General features: G+C 55.1%; 1 protein-coding gene across 3 annotated transcripts in view; it reads right to left on the bottom strand.

The window, feature by feature from the left end:
• Positions 1–20,946, bottom strand: part of LOC133345492 (slit homolog 2 protein-like) — a 236,363-nt gene extending 215,417 nt beyond the window's left edge. Inside the window, exons 1-4 of one of the 3 annotated variants that reach the window (XM_061556266.1) lie at positions 19,905–20,946; positions 11,506–11,577; positions 10,783–10,854; positions 2,801–2,872 (exon numbers count right to left, since the gene is read on the bottom strand). In XM_061556266.1, the coding sequence (XP_061412250.1) occupies positions 2,801–2,872; positions 10,783–10,854; positions 11,506–11,577; positions 19,905–20,125 (437 nt within the window). In that variant the 5' untranslated portion in view covers positions 20,126–20,946. The remainder of the gene's footprint in view (positions 1–2,800; positions 2,873–10,782; positions 10,855–11,505; positions 11,578–19,904) is intronic. The other 2 variants (XM_061556264.1, XM_061556265.1) reach the window with 2 other exon arrangements.
• Between the last annotated feature and the right edge of the window lie 386 nt (positions 20,947–21,332).

Raw genomic sequence — 21,332 nt, 5'->3', positions numbered from 1 at the left:
GCCTTACTCCTTGTCACATGCGAATGTGTGTGTGTTTGTGTCTCTGTGTGTGTGTTTGTGTCTCTGTGTGTGTGTTTGTGTCTCTGTGCGTGCAGCGGATCGCTCTACGCTGTGCTACAAACCCAGCAACGCGAGTTCGATTCCCGCTCACGGCCGGCGCTGGTGTCGACTACCTGAAACTGGTCCGTGGCCTCCACTAGGTCGACTCAGCCTCAAATGAGCACCTGGTGCGATGTATAAAACATCGCCTGTGAGGGAGGCAAACAATGATAATTTATGTATACTATTTATAATTAAAAAGCAACTCATATACAGCATGTGGTCTTATAAGCGAAATCAACCGAGGAAGGAAATTTCTGAGCCGTTATTATTATAATATTTTTTTTAACTAACGGAGTTTGGTCTTCCGGGTAAAATCCCAAAAATGTCAAATTTATCTCAAAGGTCAGTGGCAAAATGGTGCCCTCTGTGGCTCGTGTGCTCACAGTCACGAAAAACACAAACACTCCCCCGAGGGGATTCACTGCAAACATCAAAGACAAAGATCCCCCGTATAGCCTTCAACAGACCGTAAGGGGCAAGTGCTGCGAGCTGAGTAGCAGCAGCTACGAAGGCCGGCGCACGGCGACACGAGGGGGCCGGTTGGCCAGCGCCACGCCCGGCCACCTTTGTTTCCCCAGTGGCGATGTTCGTACGCATCACGCACCGGGTATCGTAGTCCTCCTGCTCCAGGACAAATAGAGATTCTGAATCGAGCCGGGGTTGCAAAGAGCACGAGGCCAGAGAGAGAGAGAGCGAGACGATGAGAGAGACGATGAGCCAATCCCGCTTGCCAATTTCCATCCCAAACCCCACCTCCCCCACCTCTGCCAGCGCCACGGCCGGCGTCTGACCTCGCTCCATCCGCCCCTCAGCACGGCACCCGACGGTGCGACTCTGCGGAATCCCTCCTTCATGTTACGGGACAAACATCGCTGGTGAAGGTCCACGTGGGCGTTCGAAATGAAATGAAAGCGCCGAAAGGTGTGCTGGGGGGGGGGGGGGGGCAAGGGATGCGACAGACGCCCACCCGTGGGGTCAGCGACCTGTGTATGTACGTAGAACGTCGTACTCAGATTGTAAATGTTGTGGCTTGGCTCTCCAACACACCGGTGTGCTGTACTCGTGACTAATTGGCCACGTTCTGTTTACATGACAACCCTTACTAGTTGGCTGTGTCGGTTGGTGGCGGCGGGTTTAACAGCACATTTTTATATTTTCGCGATCTAACCCAAGAAAAAATATATCACGTCGGACTTCGTTCGCACTGTACGTAGCCAACCGTGCCAACCGGAGGTGCCACCGCCCCCACCGCCGGTAGCAAACATTCAGGCGCACGGTTCGCTCGCAGGGTGCGCCTGCGTGGCCGCGACGCCGCGGGAAGGGGGCCGCGGAGCGAGCGCCGCCCCCCGCCACCGGCCACGCGGAGTAACTTGGAGTTGAGACGCAAGGCAAGCGAGCGCCCAGATAACGACCGACGCGGCACAGGAGGCCTCGCCTTGCTCCCAGGGTCGTCGTCGCTCCACTCCGCCCCACCACCCCCTTCCGCCCGAGCGTCCCAGTGCCAAGGAGCAAGCAGGAGAGCGATGTGCTGAGGATATTTGTTTGTGTTTCTACACAAATGCTCCAAAGGTTATGGAATTCCTTTGAGTTTATTGTAGCCCTAGAATGCCAATCGGCCCGCAACGTTGGTGCCCTCTTGACTGGACAGGAGGCGAAAATAGATGAAGCCGGCGAGAGAGGGCACTGATGATGGTGCAGCAGATAGGAGGCACACACATTCCTTGAGGGATAGAGACGATGAGAAGAAGCTCCAGAGAAGAGGAACGTTTAGACCTGCGTGCGTGGCGTGGATGAGAGCGGAAACGGAGCAGTCTCAATTCTCGACGCTGGTGGAGGCAGCAAGGTGCGAAGTTGGCTACGTAACAAGTTCAACATACACGCGTAAGAGTTCACGAAAACGACGGTCATAGCAGGAGCAACGAAAGAGCAAACAATGGTGAGAGAGGGCACAAGCCAGTGAGCACAGGATGAGGGCAGCATCAGCATCACCCGCCGGGCAGAGCGACAGGAGAGAATGTAATGTCCTTTAGCCTGCCTGAGATCACGATCATCATGCAGACGCGCATCTGGGGAACATGACGGCAGGAGCACAAATATTGACTTTCTCAAGTTCGCCTATTTTTCTGCGTGTGTTTATCAAAGACGGACGGGCGGGCACAGAAAAAATATGTTTTTGTTTTTTTAAACTCGGCTGCACAAAGAGTGACTCGCTCATTATCTTATCACACGAACGGCTCTGCCTCAAGACAGAGTCGAGACCACACCTGCTGCTGCTGCTGCATCTGTTGCTTCTGCTGCTGGGAACCGAGGAAGCGTGGGAACTGTGGTGTGCGACGGGGCCTCCCGGCACGACGGGAAGTCCGCGTCTCGCCTGCACAACGCCGCAGGTCCCCATCCCAATCGCGCACCACCCGCCGCGTTCTGCGGACCTCACCGGGTCCGTAAATGACGTACGTACGCACAAGCGCTCGCCGAGGTGCGGTGTCCGCACCGCGGGTCACGAGGGCGATTCGAACGGCGTGAACGATCGACGTCACAACGAACGACGCGTGAACGAGCACGAGAGGGGGGCGGGGGGCGTGGGTGGCAGGAGGGAAGGGACGGGAGGAATTTCCTCCGACCAACGAGCATTGAGGAGGAGGAGGAGGAGGTCACGACCGGACGCGAAAGAAGGTGCCCGGACAGCCGCGTGACTCACAGTCGGTTGAGCTTGTCCATGCCCAGGAAGAGCAGCTCCGGCAGAACCTGAAGCCGATTCCGGTTCAAACGCCTGCGAGGTCACCGGGTGGAGGGGCGACAGCAGTGGGGAGGGGGCAGACGGAGGAGCACGTTAGAAATAGTTTTTTGTTGTTGTTGTATCCGTTCAGGGTTATGACGTTTTGATGAGTGTGCGTCGCTGCTTTTATGTTCAGGGTGCCCGTTTGCGTCAGGCCGCTGTTGAGTTTGTGAAGAGCGGAGGCCGCTGGGGAGACAGTGGCGGCCGGGTGTGGTGCTGGTCACGGCCACACCAGCCGTGCTGGCCATGCTCGGGTCTCCTCGTCGATGTGGGAGAGCTTCGTCTTCACGTGAGTGGAGCGCAGGAGCGTCGGTGTACGTGCGCAGACTGAGAGGCTGCACGGGCAGCTCTGTCGTTGCGTACGCGTACGTACGCGAGTAACGAGTGCGTGCCTGAGAGGTGCTCGCTTATAGCACTTGCCCCAACAGTCTACAAGGCTATATGTGCGAGGGGGGGATCTTTGTCTTTGTATGCGAGTGTGTGTGGCACAGTGGTGGGCACAGGCGGCGCCACTGTCAGTCATCTCAGTCAGTCAACCTTCGGGACCTGGCTCTATCCCGTGACCTCCTGCCAGCGGCGAGCATTCCACACTTCACGTGGCCTCGAGGTGCACCTAGCCTGGTACAAGCGCCGCGGCGACGTCACCACCACTAAGTGGTAAACGAAGGTTGTTGTTGTTCTTGTTACGGACATGCAGCCCGTGGGGAATTCGGTTGATCCATCTGCCAATCACAGCACGTTTGTTAAACCCATCACGCTGTGCCCCATAACAGCAATTATTCGATACAGCACATGGCCACAAAGTGCACCTAGCCTGGCACATATGTCTTGCAGACGTGACTAAAGTGACCGTAGGCCGTTGCTGTTGCCCTTCTGTGTTTAGCTTTGGTATTTCATACATTTATATTAAAACCATATTGTCCAAAAAGTCCACTGATTTTTTTCACCTCTGTTTTCTTCGGCTCTAATTTCCTGTAAAATAAAGAAACTCCAGAAGTTCAAGGGGAAAGGTACAAGCACACACACAGGCAAAGATCCCCCATATAGCCTTGGCAGACTTTTGGGTGAAGTGCTGTTAGCGAGCACCACCTATGAAGGCCGGAACGTACTCATATACACACACACACAAGTATACACACAAGTACAAAAATCCCCCGTATAACCTTAACAAACTGTCTGGGAAAGTGCTGTTCATGAGTAGCACCTATGAAGTTTGGCATTGCACACACACACATACAAACACAGAGACAAAGATCCCCCATATAGACTACACAGACTGCAGGGGCAAGTCCTATTAGCGACAATCACCTGCACACACAGACACACACACGCGCGCACTCGCGTGTGTGTGTCTGTGTGTGAGCATTGCGGGCGGGCAGGGGTGGGGGCCGCTGTGATGTTCACACGACCGTGATGCGTGGCGACGGCACAGTGACACTTCTCGCACCGAGCCAACGGGCGCGGCCGAGTGGCAGGCCAAAATAAACGTCGCCTTTTTGTGACATTTTACGCTTGTGTGCAGAATAGGAAGCTCTGGAGATGAGGCTGAGCGGGGGGGCGAGGGTGGGGGTGGCGGGGGAGGGTGAGGGGGGTGAGCCGTACTGGGTGCTGATGGCACAGTGGACTCACAATGAGCTGCACATCATTATAATAAGAATTATTATTTTTAGCACATTTACAAAAAGGAAAATGCACGATCCACTGTGGCCCAAGTTTCACGGGGCAAAGTGAGTGGATTTAGTTCGCTCAATGCCACGCGCGAGCAAAGGGCTAACTTTTACTTGAGAGGAAAAGTTCATCATTAGCAGCATCATCATCATTGTCAGCCATGCTCAATCCACCGCCGGACGTAGCGTGGGCCTCGCCAAATCCTCGCTGCTTCTGGCGATCCTGCGCGTTGGCTTGTAGCGACGATGTCAGTGCTGGTCGTGGTAGAGGGAACAAGAGGATTGTCGAGGGCGGTGGTTCCCAACATTTATATGGAAGACTGTCCCCCTTATTGAATTGTTTCTCGCGGCTCCCATCAATAAATGTACGAGTAATGATCGTCAATAATGTAAGCACATTAAACACACGAATGTGACAGTCTTAAGGCGCATTTATAAATGGCCTCACGTACCCGCCGCCTCGTAGCCCCGGTTGAGAACCCCTGCTCCCGGGGTGAAGCTACCGAGCTGCATCGCGAGCGGAGAAGAACACACCGAGGTGCGATTTATTCTAATTTCGAGATTGAAAAGCACGTACCGTCACAACTTCTTTACCACGAGAGCCACATCCATCTAATTTATTTGTACAATTTTGGGGGAAATTATTCTGACATTTGTTTTGTAGAGCTTTAAAAAAACAAATGTCATCGTCCCAATTGTTTTGTGCTTTTCATTCACCACATCGCGAGCTAAATAATCGTGACTAATCGTCGATGCGTCAGCCCCGCCGCCCCCCCCCTCCCCTCATCGCTGTCTCTACGAGTGACATTAATCAATGACGGCCCCCTCTAGTGGCCACGCGCAGACTCGCGACGCCGTCGTCTGCCGCTTTGGCAGGCTCTTTCAGGACTCGACGTTTCAGCCAGATGACCTTTCTCGGGAATTGATGTGGTGTTTTAGGGCACGAGTTAACCTCGTGGATTATCAAAAGCGGTGGTGTTCATGGTACTGTGGAATGTGTCTCAGACTCGAGTGGTGCACTGAAGGCCTCTAAAATACTCGCGTCACGTGAAAGTGTCAGGAGTTGCCATGTTGCCGTTGTTGTTACATAAGTGCGTGCGGCCCCTTCGCCAGTCAACTTGTGGAATACAACAAATACTTTTTTTAAAGCCCTTCCCACGCCGTGAGTCGTCGAGGTCGTTTGACCATACTTCACCGCACTGGTCAGAGTGGGTTGGTGAAGGGACGGTTCGAGAACCGGTGCAGATATCCCCCCCCCCCCCCACACGCCCCACACACATGAACCCTGCCTGACAACAGGCGTTATTACCACAGATTGACATTACAGGCAAGTGGCCCGACCTGCTGGTATAACTTCTTCATCAACACAGCACCATTGCCGTGACTTACAAATAGCCAGGGTCAGTGTAGGCCCGAGGCTTCGTGCCACTGCGGCTATTCCGTACCAACGTGTCAAACAGCTCGGGCGAAGTCGAGACGTGGGTCTCCACATCGCCCTGTTCAACAAATGTGCCTCCCACTGGGGGCTGCCCCATGTGCCAGCTGAAGTCAAGTTTCGCGGCAAGAGGGAATTCATTCGCTGCAACTGTCGGTGGTGCTGGGGCCATCGTGGTGGCCGTGCCAGCGTCGTCGACGTCGGTTATGACGACGACGACGACGGTGCGATGGCAAAGATAAAGAATCCCCCATCATAGCCTTGACAGACTGTTGGGGCAAGTGCTGTTATCGGGCACCGATGAAGTCGGGCACGGCACACGAGGGGCTGCGTGGTCAGCACGAGGCTTAGCGAACTCGGGTTCACGGTCAACGTGGCCAGCGCCACTCGTTCCGTCTCGGAGAGTTTTGCGGGACCCTGCGGGGCTGGTGGGGGGGGGATAGCGACAGGGGGGTGGTGGGCGTCGTCATCGGATCGCCCTCTCGACAAGAAACAAAAGCGATAGACGCCCGCACGCCGAAAATCCCCTGGGGTTGCCGGACGCAGCAACGGGGCGACGCTCGAACGCAGCGCGGAGGGAATCGTCACTCTAACACATGCAGACCACTCAGCAGCAGGAAGATAAATCAGCACCCGCTCGCTCTCACGCTCCAGACTCGAGCAGAAGCCGTGCAGAGGGATGCACGGGTGGGGTGGTGGTGGGGGTGGGTTTCTTTAATTATTATTGTTATTATTAATTAATAATGCCCACTGCTTCCAGGATGTTGCAAGGGAAAGGAACAATTTCCATAACAAGCGTTGGCTCGCCGCCAAATGCTTGGGCTGTTGAGTGGTGAGTGGGTGGGGGGGCGCTTCGACCCCGAGATGAGATCCCGCACCGCTCGCACGGAAAGTGGATTTGGGACAATGGCGCAGCGCGCTCTCGAGTGCGCAGGCGCTGCGATTGCACCAGGGGCTAGGGGCTGGAGGGGCCCGGGCTATGAGTAAGAAATTGTGGGGGGATATGGTGGGGGGGGGGGGGTTCATTTTATTCCCTGCACCAGGGACCACACTGGTGCACAACAATAACACAGCCGCCGCCAATAACACCACCGACGGCAATGTCTTCACAGCACTTGTACCAGGCTAGGTGCACTTTGATCAAAGACAAAGATGCCCCATCTAGCCTGAACAGACTGTTGGGGCAAGTGCCTTTAGCAAGCACCTATGAAGGCCGGCACGGCACACGAGGGGGTGGGTGGCCAGCACCACGCCCGGCCGCCTTTGTTTCCCGAGTGGCGATGTTTATACACCGCACCAGGTGCTCGTTTGAGTCCGAGTCGACCTAGGGGAGGCTCAGGACCGGTTCAGATAATCGTAACTGCTGTTTGCTGTGAGCGGGATCGAACTCTGGTCGGCAGGTTCGTCGCGCAGCGCCCCAACCGCTACACTACAGCAAATACGCACGCACACGCAACGTACGTGGCACCTCTACCTACACGCACCTATTCAGAGAAGCGTTCCACCACTACACACAGACAACCCTACACATACCTACCTACACACCCCTATATACGCGCACACACAACCTGGCTGACCGGCAGCCGAAAGAATGAACTTAACCAGAGTAGATTTCACGCAACGTTCTCTGCTCTATCAACACCGGGTTCCGGGACATAGAGCAAAGGGGAGCAGAGGGTGAGGGTAGGGGGGGGATAGGGGAAGAAGGTGCAGGCAGGCGAGTGCGGGAGAGACAGAGGAGGAAGAGAGGGAGAGAGACAGGGAGAGAGCAGAAGAGGTGGTCGGGGAGAGGAGGGAGAAAAGTGGTGAGCCGGAGAGAGGGAGGGAGAAGAAGAGAGTTCGAGAGAGGAAGGCGATGGAGAGACCGTGGAGAGAGGGAGAGACAAAGAAAAGAGAGAGAGAGAAGCCAGGAGAGAGGGAGAACAGGGAGAGAAGAAGCGGAGAGGGAGGAGAGAGATTATTGAGGGAGCAACAGAGGCGAGAGGGAGAGGCAAGAGAGAGGAGAGAGAGAGTGAACAGAGAGGGAAGAAAAGGAGAGCCGGGGAGAGGGAGGAGAGGGATGCGAAGTCGGTGTAGACACGAGAGAGAGAGAGGGGGGGGGGGTGCAGGGAGAGCGAGGGGCGTCTGTGAAGGGAGGAGGAGGAGGAGGTCATTCGGTGTTTAATAAGCGAGGCCGCGCAAGACGCGACGTGACCTGTGGACTCCCGACAGCCGCAGGAACAAGCGAGAGAATGTTGAAATGTTTAGAGAGGGAGGTCTGGAAAGGAAATTGATTTTTCTCTCCGTTTGAGAGAAAATGAATGAAGGAGGTGCAGGGATTCTGTCTTCCTTTCACCCCCTCCTTATCCCCCCCCCCCCACCCCCCCTCTTCATTTCGCGAAAGTTTTGCATTCCACGGCCGCTGACGTTGTCAGCTCGCGAACACGCGCTGAGCACACACCATCATCGCGGTGCCGTCCTGGGGTGGGGTGGGGGGTGCTGGTGTTGAGGAAGACCCCACAGATGCCTTCCCCTACCGTCAAACTCTCGCTGCTGCTCGGCGAGCCGCGTTGAGCTGTGTGCGTTGAACTTCTTTCGCACCACCCTACGTAGCCAATCGGAGGTGCGGCGGAGGAGGGAGGGGGTAGAACGCGGTAACGACGGCGGTGGTGCTCGCCGCACGCCGCGGCTCTCGTCGGCGCGCCGATCCCGCGCGAGCGTCGGCGTGTTCGTCGCGGCCGAAGGTCGGGATCGTCATAACGCCGGCTTCGATTCACCATTGCGACTGGGCCTTCAGGGCTGTACAGCCAGGGCCAGTTGCCGTCGCAAGACAATTGGCGTCTTCAGGGGCGTCTCTCAAGTGGCTAAAGACCATTGATTTCCCGTATAGCCTCAACAGACTGTAGGGGCAAGTGCTGATAGCGAGCAGCATCTTTGAAAGCCGGCACGGCACACGAGGGGGTGCGTGGGAAGTAGCAACGTCCGGCCGCCTTTGTCTCCCCAGTGGCGATGTTTACACACCGCACCAGGTACTTGTTTAAGGCCGAGCCGACCGAGTGGAGGCCCAGGACCGGTTCAGATACTCGTCGCTGGCGTTGGTGGCCGTGAGCGGGAATCGAACTCGGGTCGTTGGGTGTTTGGCGCAGTGCGTTAACCACTGCACTACCACTCCCCTCACTAACACTCACACATGGGGAGCCGGCACCCTGAGTTGGAGTCCAGGCTTAAAGGTTGTTGCTATCTCTGTAGCGATTCAAGAGGAAAGGCCAAGTTCTCTCAAATTACTCCTTTTTTCTCTCAAATTGTGCCTCGTTTAAACTGAGCCACATGTTGCATTATGCATTTACAGGTATTGCCGTCTTGTATAACGCGGCCCGCGTTAATATTACCCGAATGTTCCTGTGCATGACATGTTTACAGATCTTGCCATTCTATATAACTTGTAACTGAGGTTTCGGGTTTACATTACACCTACGCGATGATTCGTGTTTTAAATAATTTGGCCCTCGTTGTAGAGATCACATTATTTACGAGGCCGATCACTTTTTCCTAACTCTGCTCTTTCTGTCCAGCCGTAAACGCGTGGCTTTCCTCCCCCCCGGCCCCCCCTCGAACGTATCCATTCTCTGCGCAACACACGCAAGCTCAAGCAAACACGGTGCTGGCAGACAAATTGCAATGGGACAGAGAGACAGCGTGCGTCCCAGTGTTCCCCCGTCCCCTTGAAGGCACCAGCCGACAGCGCACAGCCAAGGTCGTCGTGACCTGCCTCTCCAGGGAAGTCTGCTAATGTTGTCCTCATTTACATTTGATTGGTGGTGGGGGGAGGGGCCGGGGGGGCGGTAATGGGGAGCGGGGGGGGGCTCCGAATTCAACGGGGCAGAAGTTGGGAACGCTGCAGAGTGCGGTGGTGACTTAAAGGAGAGGATGGAGTTTGGGAGCAAAATCAAAATGTTAAGCAAATGAACCAATTATGCTGTATTGTGTTATTTAATTGCATTACTGGGTTAATTGGAGAATGCTCTGCAGGACTGACCTGTGGTATTTTAAGAGCCCAGGTCTCATCTTGTCTGCCTGCACTGCTCCTCCCGTCGGCCTGCATTGGGTCTGAGCTGTGACTGCCGCTCGCAATGCTCAACTGACCATTGGGGTAGAGCTCTCCTCCTCTTTCACAGCCCCGAGTTAGTCTGCCAGTGGTGGAAATTCCACGTCCATATGGCGGAGTCAAGTCTATCCACGTGACAACCACTGTTGACTTCCCCAACAAAGTGTTACTCGTTTCACTGACCCTGAGAAATAATGGGCAGAGTGAACCCGGCCCGGACCCTTTCCCACCCAGTGTCATCGTCTCTTGTGCTGTCACTCATCGGCCTGCCTCACTCCCCCCACATTCACAACCTACTCACCCTCTCATCAACCTCCGTCCGCGCACGCACACACGCACGTACGGAAGCACGCATGCACACACGCACGCATGCAATCATGCATGCACACGCATGCACACACGCACGCACACACGCATGCACCCGCTCGCTCACGCCAAACTGATGGGGGGGAGGGCAGCGTCGCTGCAGTGGTTTGATTTGCCCCACAGCAAACTACGAACCAGGCAGACATGAGTTCGATTCTCAGCCACGGCTAACATCAGCGGCAACCGTTCGTGGCTCCCCCCAGCTTCCCCGACCCGTGCTGGGCCCGCACAGTAAAGCGTGACCCATCGACCCCCACGGTCCACCCCCACGGTACATACGTATTGGCTAAAGGCCATCTGTGTGTCTGGGTGGTGGAGTAACGGGGATGCGTGTAGGGCCTCTGCTACTCACAGTCTGTCCAGCTCCTTCAGGTCGTTGAATGAGCCCCTCTCGATGGTCGTGATTTGATTCTCCATCAGGTGCCTGCGACGGGGAGGGAGGGGGGGGGTCGACACCCGGAGCGGCGGGTCAACGGCGAGAGATGCTGGGGACGGCGCAAACACACGTGGGAGGCGGGGGGGGTGCTTTGTGTCGCCACGGTCAACGCGCGCAGTGCGCGAGCGACTCTACGTGAGTTTGCTAGATCGATCAGCGCGGTCGGCTACGTACTGTGCAAAAGAAGTTCAACATACGTAAGTACATTAGCGCGCTGAGCTCCACGCGGCGGTGCAGGTCGCGAGGACCCGAGATTTATATTACAAAAAAAAAACTCTGTCTCTCCTAAGTTATTATCACGGTTACGTTTGTCTACCCTAGGAGAGGATCACTGAGCATCGAGCCTCTCGTTTCAGTGGTCTGCTGCCAAACTTTAGAGTCGGGGGCAATGGTGGTATGTCTATATCAGAAGGACAGATCGAGGACAGACATGGGATCGATGACTAGTCGCATGAGTGGATGGGTGAGTGAGCGAGCGAATTACGTGAGTGAGGAGCGGGTCGCATGAACGGGTGATTAGTGAGTCGGCGAGTAGCTAATTGCATGAGTGAGTAGCTAATCGCATGAGTGAGTGAGCGAGTCACGCGAGTGAGTGAGTGAGTGAGCGAGCGAGTGAGTGAGCGTAGAGCGTGCCCTTACAAAACACGGAGGTTCCTTAAACCCGCGAAGTCCGTCTTGCCAAGCCTCGTGATGTTGTTCGCGTTCAAATCGCTGCAACAAAAATACATCAACAACACCGATTAAGTTTTTTGTTGTAATAAACAATCGTCGAATCACGGTTGCTTGTTTAAACGCAGCGAGAAATCGACGGATGAATCCACGGGCCCGGGATTAGTCGAGGGGCCAGGCCAGATGTAGGGACCACCTAAGGTAGAGCAGCACCATCTTGAGTCGTATCGATCTTATTATTGTTATTCTTTAAAATGGCAAAATTCGAGTGAATGATTGACTCGTTTCAAACGCTTATCACTTCACTCACCGTTGTGAGCCACACTCAGAGACCGCCATCAGAGACTGGAGTGATGCCACCTCGGTTGGTACCGTTAAGTGAAATCTGTTTAATTAGTATTCCGGACTCGCGGACTAATGGTGTCCCTTGCAGCGAGTGCCTTGCTGTGTTGTCAGAAGCAGAATGTTTATTTACACTGGAGGACTCCGATGAGCTATGAAGCTCTTCATCACAGATGTCCAGTCGGGACGGGTCATCACATTACAACAACAAACAGTACAACAAACACGAGAAGAGTGCAAAGTAGAGGAAAGGTAAAAAAGAAAATCGCCCTAAAAAACGATTGTACGAGCACAACTAAGAGAACTCTCACCCACTCCGCCATTCACTCTGCCTTAAAACATTAAAACAAATCCATATCCACTTGGGGGCGGGGGGCTGCGGGCGGGGGAGTGGTGGCGCAGTGGTTAGCACGTCGCGCAGTGAACCCCACGATGACCAGAGATCGATTCCCCAGCTACGGCTGATGCGTCAGTGGCGAATGATATCTCAGGAAAATGTTTATTTGGAATCCTGGAGGAATCCGATGAGCTATGAAGCACTTTTTCGCATATATCCGAATACGTCCTGCTGCCATCTACTGTCTGCTACTACTCTCCAACCACGTGACAACCGGTTTGACACGCGGCGGTCACCCGTCCAGGCGATGTCCAGGCTCAACCCCTGCTTAGCTTCCGAGAAACTGGCGAGATGAGAGAGGGGGGCGTGACCTTTCGTGGTGAAATTGTGTCACGTGATTTAAGATTTTGAATCACGTTTCCACCATGGGGGTCTGATGTTCCAAGACTGTGAAACAGCAAATAGAAATCTCTCCCCCTGAAGGAGAGAAGCAACGGCACTGCGGAGGGAATTCCACGTGGGTAACGTGTGTTCGTGACAACGAAGATCCCCCGTTCGTTCTTGCAGTCTATCGGGGCAAGCGCTGACGTGGACGTACGCTTGCACACTGCGCGTTGTACTCATTGAAGGCTGAGTCGACCTAGAGAAGGGACCGGTTCAGATATCAACTCGCCACCGATGTTATCCGTGGCCGGGAATCGAACTGCAGGTCGCCGGGTTCACAGCGCAGTGTGCCAACTATTGCGCCACTGCTCCCAATACCCATAATTATATACACACACACATCCGTATGTTCACATAGACATTCACATATACACCCATAAACATACACGCACAGATACGGACACACACACATACAAAGACAAACATCCTCCCGAGAGCCTTAACAGACTGTTGGGCCAGGTGCTGTTAGCTCACACAGATACGCACACAGATACGTGCAGATACGTCCACGCAGATCGATACAAGCAGATCGATACAAGCAGATCGATACACATGCCGCTTTACACTCTGCTACGAACCTCCAGCCAGGGACTTCACATGCCCGGCGAATGTTCTGGGCTTCCCCTAGGTTAACTCAGCCTTCAACCGAGTATTTAGTGCGGTGTGGAAACATCAGCACTGGGGAGACAAAGGCGGACCGGGCAGTGGTGTTCACCACAACACTCGCTCGCACGCAAGTGCCGGCCTTCATAGGTGCTAATGCTCGCTAACAGCTCTTGCCTCCCCCCCGACAGTCTGCTAAGGCTATACGGGGAACCTTTGTCTTTGCATCGGTGCCACTGTTAGGGGGGGGGGTCTCGGTGCCTCGGGGGAGTCGAGGCGACCCCCTCGCTGAGCCCCACCCCCCCACCCCCCCACCCCACAACACCCCCCCCCCACCCGCTGGGAACACGACCACACTATAAGGGGGGAGGGGTAAGTGGGCAGGCAATTATTTAACACATCTCATCAAACACAAACATTTGAAGTCGCACACAAACCCGAATTAAAAACCCACTTATCCGCATTCATCATTCACTGCCTATGCAACACGTAGAATTTTGTTTTTATGTGTATGTAAAATGACGTTTCGCGCAATGGCCCTTCTGCAGAGCTCCAAATTACATGTGTGTGTTGCTATGACTCGGACCAATGTGCATGTTGTCCATTCAGCATAGGCGATGTGATGTGATTTTAGTCTTGTTACTGCTCTGCCATGTCACCAAGGTCAACAATGGGTGTAGGTGATCGCGAACAGCACTTGCCCCAACGATGTGTTAAGGCTACATGGGGGACCTGTGTCTTTGGCATGCACGTGTGAGCGATGCGGACACGCGGAGCGACACACGCACTGACACCAAACATACAAAGACACACACGGAGATACAAGACAAACACAAAGATCCCCCGTATAGCCTAAACCGACTGTTGGGGCAAGTGCTGTTAACGAGCACCTATGAAGGCCGGCACGGCACACGAGATAGTGGGTGGCCAGCATCACGCCCGGCCGCCTTTGTCTCTCCAGTGACGATGTTTACACACCGCACTCAATACTCAGTCGAGGCTGAAGTCGACCTAGGGGAGGCCCAGGACCGGTTCAGATAATCGTCACTCATGTTGGCCTGGGTCGTAGCGCAGCGCGCTAACCGCTGCACTACCGCTCCCTGCAAATACAAACAAAGACAAAGATCACCCGTGTAGCCTGTATAGACTGTTGGGGAAAGTGCTATTCGCAATGACCGACCGATTGAAGCCACCACGGCTCACGAAAGTGGGTGACATCCTCCAGCAGCGGGCGCGGTCCGGGGCTGCCTTTGTCTCCCCAAAGCTAGCCTCTACACGTATATCTCGCCGGCTACTCGTTTTAGGCTGAGTAGACCTAGGGGAGGCCCGGGACAACGTTCTGTTTACGCCTACCGCTCGCAAACTCCGCTCACAGCAACTGGCAGTCTATACAAGGCCGTCTATAGAAGACAGTCTATACAAGGCAGTCTATATAAGGCAGTCTATACACGGCAGTCTATACAAGGCAGTCTATACAAGGCAGTCTATATAAGGCAGTCTATATAAGGCAGTCTATATAAGGCAGTCTATACAAGGCAGTCTATACAAGGCAGTCTATACAAGGCAGTCTATACAAGGCAGTCTATACAAGGCAGTCTATACAAGGCAGTCTATACAAGGCAGTCTATATAAGGCAGTCTATACAAGGCAGTCTATACAAGGCAGTCTATACAAGGCAGTCTATACAAGGCAGTCTATACAAGGCAGTCTATACAAGGCAGTCTATACAAGGCAGTCTATACAAGGCAGTCTATACAAGGCAACAATTTTGGTGGAAACCCGCGATCTTCGCGTTTACTACAAATCACGGCCGTCCGTCTCGTTTCGGCGTCTTCAATCGAGTCTCAGAAGACTGAAACGAGGGTTCAAAGTTAGGGCCACCATCCCCCCCCCACCCCCGCGGCCCCCTAACTGAGCCCCCCACAAGAGAATGCTTTGATGTGAACGAATGTTGAGACACTGCACTGCTCTGCACATATATTACACAGGCAGGGCTTGTCTGAGCGCGCTATCTGTTTAGACAATTGTGCTGTGGGTAGCCGAGCGGTGAGCGCGCCGCGGCTACGAACCCATTCCCCCCGCCGCCCACGGCCACCAACACCCCGTGACGATTATCTGAACCCGGTCCTGGGCTTCCCCTAGGTCGACTCGGCCTCAAATTATGTACCCGCTGCCCACGTGTAAACATCGCCACGAGGGAGACAAAGGCGGCCGGGCGTGGTGCTGGCCACCGGACCACCCGCGTGCGCCGTGGGCAGGCCTTCATAATTGCTACTCGCTCAGAGCACTTGCCCCAACAGTCGGTTAAGGCGACACGGGGGATCTTTGTTTCTTACGCAACTAACCCGCGCGGTTCGATTGCAGGCCACGGATCACATCGCGTGGCGGAGCGGAATCTGAACCCGCGCTGGGCCCTCCCCCAGGTCCACTCGGCCTTAAATGAGTATCTGCTGCGGTGTGTGTGTGTGGACATAAAGAACTGGGGAGACAAAGGCGGCCGGGCGTGGAGTTCGCCATACGTCGCTCTCTTTCGCCGGGTGCTTGCTAACAGCACCAACAGTCGACACGGCTAAGAGGGTCATCTGAACCGGGCTTCCCCTAGATCAACTCAGCCTTCAATCAGCAGCCGAAGCGGTCGGTGTTGCGCATTGTGTGTTCGGAGAGATTACGAGAGACTGAGAAGCGCATGACGGTGGCGGTGGTGGTGGTGGCGTTAAGCACTTGCCTACTCCTAGGTCGACTCAACCTTAAATAGGTACCTGGGAGGGGTCTAAAGCAGCATCATCATCAGCAGCAGCAGCGGCGTCGATGGCTCTCGCTAGCAGCGCTTGCCCTCCACAGGCTGGCAAGGCTGTAGGGGGTGACCTTCACAGATCCCCCCTACAACCTTTGCCGGACTGTTGGGGAAAGTGCTCTGAGCGAGCACCTACCAAATTGCGCACACAGCGCACGAGGTGGCGAGTGACCAACACCACGCACGGCCGCCTTTGTCTCCCTCGTGGCGATGTGTTTGGCATCCCACTCAATTTGAGGGCTGGCCGAGTCGAACTCGTGGAGGAACCCAAGAGCGGTAACATATCCTCGTCACTGGCCGGGTTCCGTAGCGCAGCGCGCTAACCGCTGCGCCACCGCTCCCCGTACGTACATGCGCACACCACGCACACCACGCTCATAAAACAAGGACAAACGGATGACAACACTATGACATCTTCCGTAAACAAGACCGGGGCGTGGGGGGAGTTACGTGGGCTGAGTGATGCCGCACAGATGCGTAGTGAACGAGGAAGTCGCCGCCACCACCACCATCATCATCGTCATCGTAATTCATCACCATCACCGTGCGTATGTTGTCATCGTTATCACCATTGTGTGCACGTGTGGCTCGTGTGATGAATGGATACTTGCACACATACCACGTACCCCCCCACCACCACTAACCACGCACGTACCCCCTCGTCTATCTCTCTCTCCGTGTATCGCTCTCCTCTGTTCATTTAAATTACGACCTCAAACCATCGCGTCTGGATTCGCGAGGGGGTGGCTACGGCGTTGTGGAGGCCTTCATCCAGCAGTGGATAAGACCACGGATCAACAATAATGGTGGTGATGATGCTGAATGATAATCAATAATTAAAACATTTCAAAACGCCGAGATTTTTTTCTGTATAAATACGTTGCGTGGTGATGATGATTGTACCTGGGCGGATACAGGCGCTACCAATTAATCTGTCTGTGCGCACGTATGTCTGCAAGTACAATGACTGCCAGCAGAATCGCGTCCAATGCGCCCCTTCTCGAAAGCTAAGCAGCGATTCGGAGTCTAATTTAGAGTCTGATTTATGAGTCTGATTCGGGGTCTGATTCGCGGTCTGATTCGGGGTCTGTTTCGGGGTCTGATTTGGGGTCTGATTTGGGGTCTGATTTGGGGTCTGATTTGGGGTCTGATTTGGGGTCTGATTCGGAGTCTGATTTGGGGTCTGATCTGGGGTCTGATTCGAAGTCTGATTTGGAGTCTCATTTGAGGTCTGATTTTGGGTCTGATTTGGGGTCTGATTAGCACTTGGACTGGAACCTGCCTGAGAACCATCAGGTGTAGTGTCGAGAGAGAGAAATATCGAGCGGCCCGGTCTGCTTGGCCACCAGGGCATTCCGGCAGGAGCGATGGATTCTTGAATCGATCGGTGCTGAGCGCGCGGAGTGTGTGGGCGCATAGTGTGAGTTGCTGAGGTTCACTCAGATTCTCTCCGACACGCACGATGCCAAACTCTCTTGATGAGTAGAATTGACCAACACATTCACAGTGTCGCAACATCCACCTGCAAACGAGCCTTGAGACTCAGTAAAGCCTTCCGAGGTAACTAAAGGTCGTCGCCGCTGTTGGAGTAAAACACCTCCACGGCAGTCGCAATTGCCGCTATCTTAAAACGCTGTTTGCACAACAATCAGAGATTATTTCCAGCCACCTGTAACCCCTATCATCATTCATTATCAATACTGTGCTGCTGCTAATCTAACGCTGGATTGAGGTCTTTTCACACCGTGTCTGTCATGGGGGGGGGGGGGGAGTTTTTGACCATACTTCACCACGCTGTATCGGAACTATTTATTGGAGGAATATGATTTTGACATGGGTAGTGGAATCAGTCCGACACGCTTGTAATCTACTTCAACTGATCATTGACGCATTCAACTGATATTCTCCATCATCATCATCTTCAGCAACACCAGCAATGATCAATCCATCGCTGGATGAAGGTTTCCCTAAGTCTCCGCCATTCCCGACTGTCCTCATTAAATTGTAACAACGCCACGTACGTTCCCATATGAACAAACATACACCATGGCCAAGACTCAGCGGGAATAATCAATCTCAAATCCTGAGCACTACACCCACGGTCTAATACTTGCAAGTGGAATACTCAGTGTCGTTCAAACTTAAGACCGAAGTTACCCAGCATCTACCGGCGGGGATCATCGACACACACGGTATACATGTACAACCCATGTGTCAATAATCCACTGCTGGATGAGGGCTTACCCACGCCGTGGGGATCGTGGGAAGGGAGGGAGGGGGGTTATTAACCATACTTCACCACGCTAATCATTGCCTATCGGTAAAGGAGGGTGGGGTGCCCAAAAAGAACTCGACACTCACGCCAGCGCCGCCCAGGAATGGAACTCAATTAGCCGGATTCAGAACGCGTAGTGCGCTAACCGCTGTGCCACCGCTCCACACCCCCACGTTCACTGTCACCTGTTACAAATCCTATAACCGCCCGCGGGATGAAACTAAAGGAATAGAGATGATGTGGTGATAAAAAAGGGGGGAGGGGGGTAGAGAATGTGATGGGTAGGGGGGGGCGTAGCCTGAGTTGTCAATACCAATGAGTAACAACGCCGAGGGTTCGATCCAGATTCAGGGCGTCGTGTTTGGGTTCGCGCAGAATTTCCCAAACTGCAGCCCCCACGTGCCGCCACTCGCGGGGTCCCGCGTTGTCCACGTCGAGCAAACGTCGCCGTGCTAACACGACCAGGGGTGAAGAGGTGCCGTGCAGGTCGTGGGCGATTCGTCAGATGATGGTGTTGTTTTGCGGTGTTCGTGGTGTGGATCACACCCCATCTTCTCCGTTCGGCGTTGAGAGTTGCAGTTTGCACGAATGAGGCGGTTATAATGTTTTTTTTTAAAACACAAAATTTATGATGATTGTTTAATTACATATTTAGGCGGTTATGCGCTGCGTGCGGTTGATGATTTAGTAATTGGTTAATAGCCAATCGCTGTCTGTGACACGTGCAACACCATCGACAACAGCCCCCATTCGGTCCCGACGTGGCAGTGACGTCACCACGGAGCTTGTGCCAGGCTAGGTGCACTTTTAGTTGCCACGTGAAGTGTCGAAGGCTAGCTGTGGGCAAGGAGGCTACGGGACAGACCCAGGTGCCGTGGGTTTACCGACTCAGATAACTGGCAGATGCACCACCTGTGCTCCCCATTCTGCCAAATTGCTGCGTTTTATCCGCCCGGCGCTCCGCTCGTTGTTGTGGAACACACATGTACGCAAAGACAGAGATCCCCCTATATCCTTAACAGACTTGGGGCAAGTGCTGTAAGCGAGTAACACCTAATAAGATTAAAGCGGCACACTAGATTGTGGGTGGCTAGCACCACGCCCGGCCGCCTTTGTCTCCCCAGTGGTGAGGTTGTACACACCGCACCAGGTGCCCATTTGAGACTGAGTCGACCTCCGTGAAGACCAGAACCGACCCATACATTCACAATGTTCATGGTGGCGCAGTGCGTTAGCCGCCACGACCACAATCGTAACCCACAATCGTAATTTGAATCGGAGCTCTCCTCCTCCGGTGAAGTGAGCCACACGTACAGACCGGCAGATGTCTCTAACGTTTCGCTTCTAATCTACGCCGCCGAGCCGGGGACCTGTTTACCAATCACCGGTACGCGTGCAGCGGAGTCGCCACTTTCAACTTCGACGTAGCAAACAGAAGATTGGTAAGCGTGGCGGGGCAAAGGTGGGGCGCGGCAAATCAACTTCGCCAAAGTCACAGACTGCCACGGGGATACAAAGGGGGTCGGGAGGTGGCGGGGTGATGATAACAAGGGGGGGGGGGGGTTGACACTCACAGTCGCTCGGCGTTCCTGGGTATCCCCTTGGGCACGACGCGCAGCCCCAGGCCGTGGCAGTCCACGGTGGTGCCGGCGCAGCTGCACACACTGGGGCAGGCGTGGGCGCCTCCGCTCGACGACGACGAGGAGGAGGAGGAGGACCACGCCGACGAGAAGAGGAGGAAGGCGAGTAGCAGGAGGTGCCGGCTCGTACATCCACACCGCATCCTTTCCGCCATCACCACCACCAACCACCACCAGCAGCAACAACAACAACAGCAGCTCCCACCGGCGGCAACTGAACTACGGCCAACGGAGCCCTCTCTCCCTCTCTCTTCGCCGCTGAAGCTTCGTGGGGCGCGGGGCTGGAGAGCCGAGAGCCTCCTCCCCGTGTCGCACACCGACGGAATTCCGACGGTGGCGGCACCTGGGCGGCGTGCAGAGTCCAACAGGTGGTCGGGCACAGGAAGCGCGCGTGGTCCGTCGGCTGTGGCAGGGGGAGGATGTCCGACTGACGATGAGGTTGCTGACGACGAGGAGGACGAGGAGGTGGTGGAGTGAGGCTGCGGTGTCGCGCAGACGGCGCGAGAGTTTCAAGCCCTCGGCAGTGGCGAGTCCGCGGGGTCCACTCCTCCTCTCTCTGTCTCTCGACTCTAACTACCTTGGCCTCGGATTCTCTCCTTCACACAGCTCCACCCCACGCACGCCGCCAGCCCGCGCCACCGTCCATGCAACTCGATATTCCAGCAGGAACAGCAACAAACGCAGCAGCAGCGCCAAGCGGAGGCACGGGAAGCTGGGACCGGCCTCTCTCTCTCTGTCTCAAGATCTCCGCACTGAATGAAGCCACACACGTCGAGGGGGCGGCGGGTGGGAGCCGGGAGAGGTCGAGGGGATACGAGAGGGGGGTCCCACGCGGGTCCCACAGCGAGCCGAGGGGAACGGATGGTCCGTAGTCTTGGTTGTCAGTCGGAGCGAGGTGCCGGGGGGGTGGGGTGCTGGGGGTGGATTGGGCTCCAGGACGCCGCTCCGGGTCTCGTGTGCGCTTCGCACGCAGCTCGCACCGCGTGTAACGCAGCCGCCTCCTCCTCCTCTCACTCCTCCCAGCGCCACACCAAGTCATCTCAGCCACCACCCACCCACGACTCTCCCAGCCAGCCCTCACCTCCCTCCCTCCCTCCCCCCACCCACCTCCCTCCCTCCCTCCCTCCCCCCACCCACCTCCTCCTCCTCCTCTCACTCTCCTCCCCCTTCACTCGCAACCCCTTCGCTACCTAGCGGAGCTCCCCCCACCCCTCCACCTACTCCCCCCCACCTTCTTAACCCTCCTCACCGCCAGTCACTGCCAACCACTACCCCCACACCACCAAAGGCAAAGATCCCCCCGTGTAGCCTCAACAGACTGTAGGGGCAAGTGCTGTTAGCGAGTAGCGATGATGGAGGCCG

Source organism: Lethenteron reissneri, chromosome 22 (assembly GCF_015708825.2).
Source record: "Lethenteron reissneri isolate LAM-NWPU_2019-01 chromosome 22, ASM1570882v1, whole genome shotgun sequence".
Taxonomy (NCBI): Eukaryota; Metazoa; Chordata; class Hyperoartia; order Petromyzontiformes; family Petromyzontidae; genus Lethenteron; species Lethenteron reissneri.
Note: the sequence above shows the minus strand (reverse complement) of the source record. Positions and strands in the feature narration are given on the sequence as shown.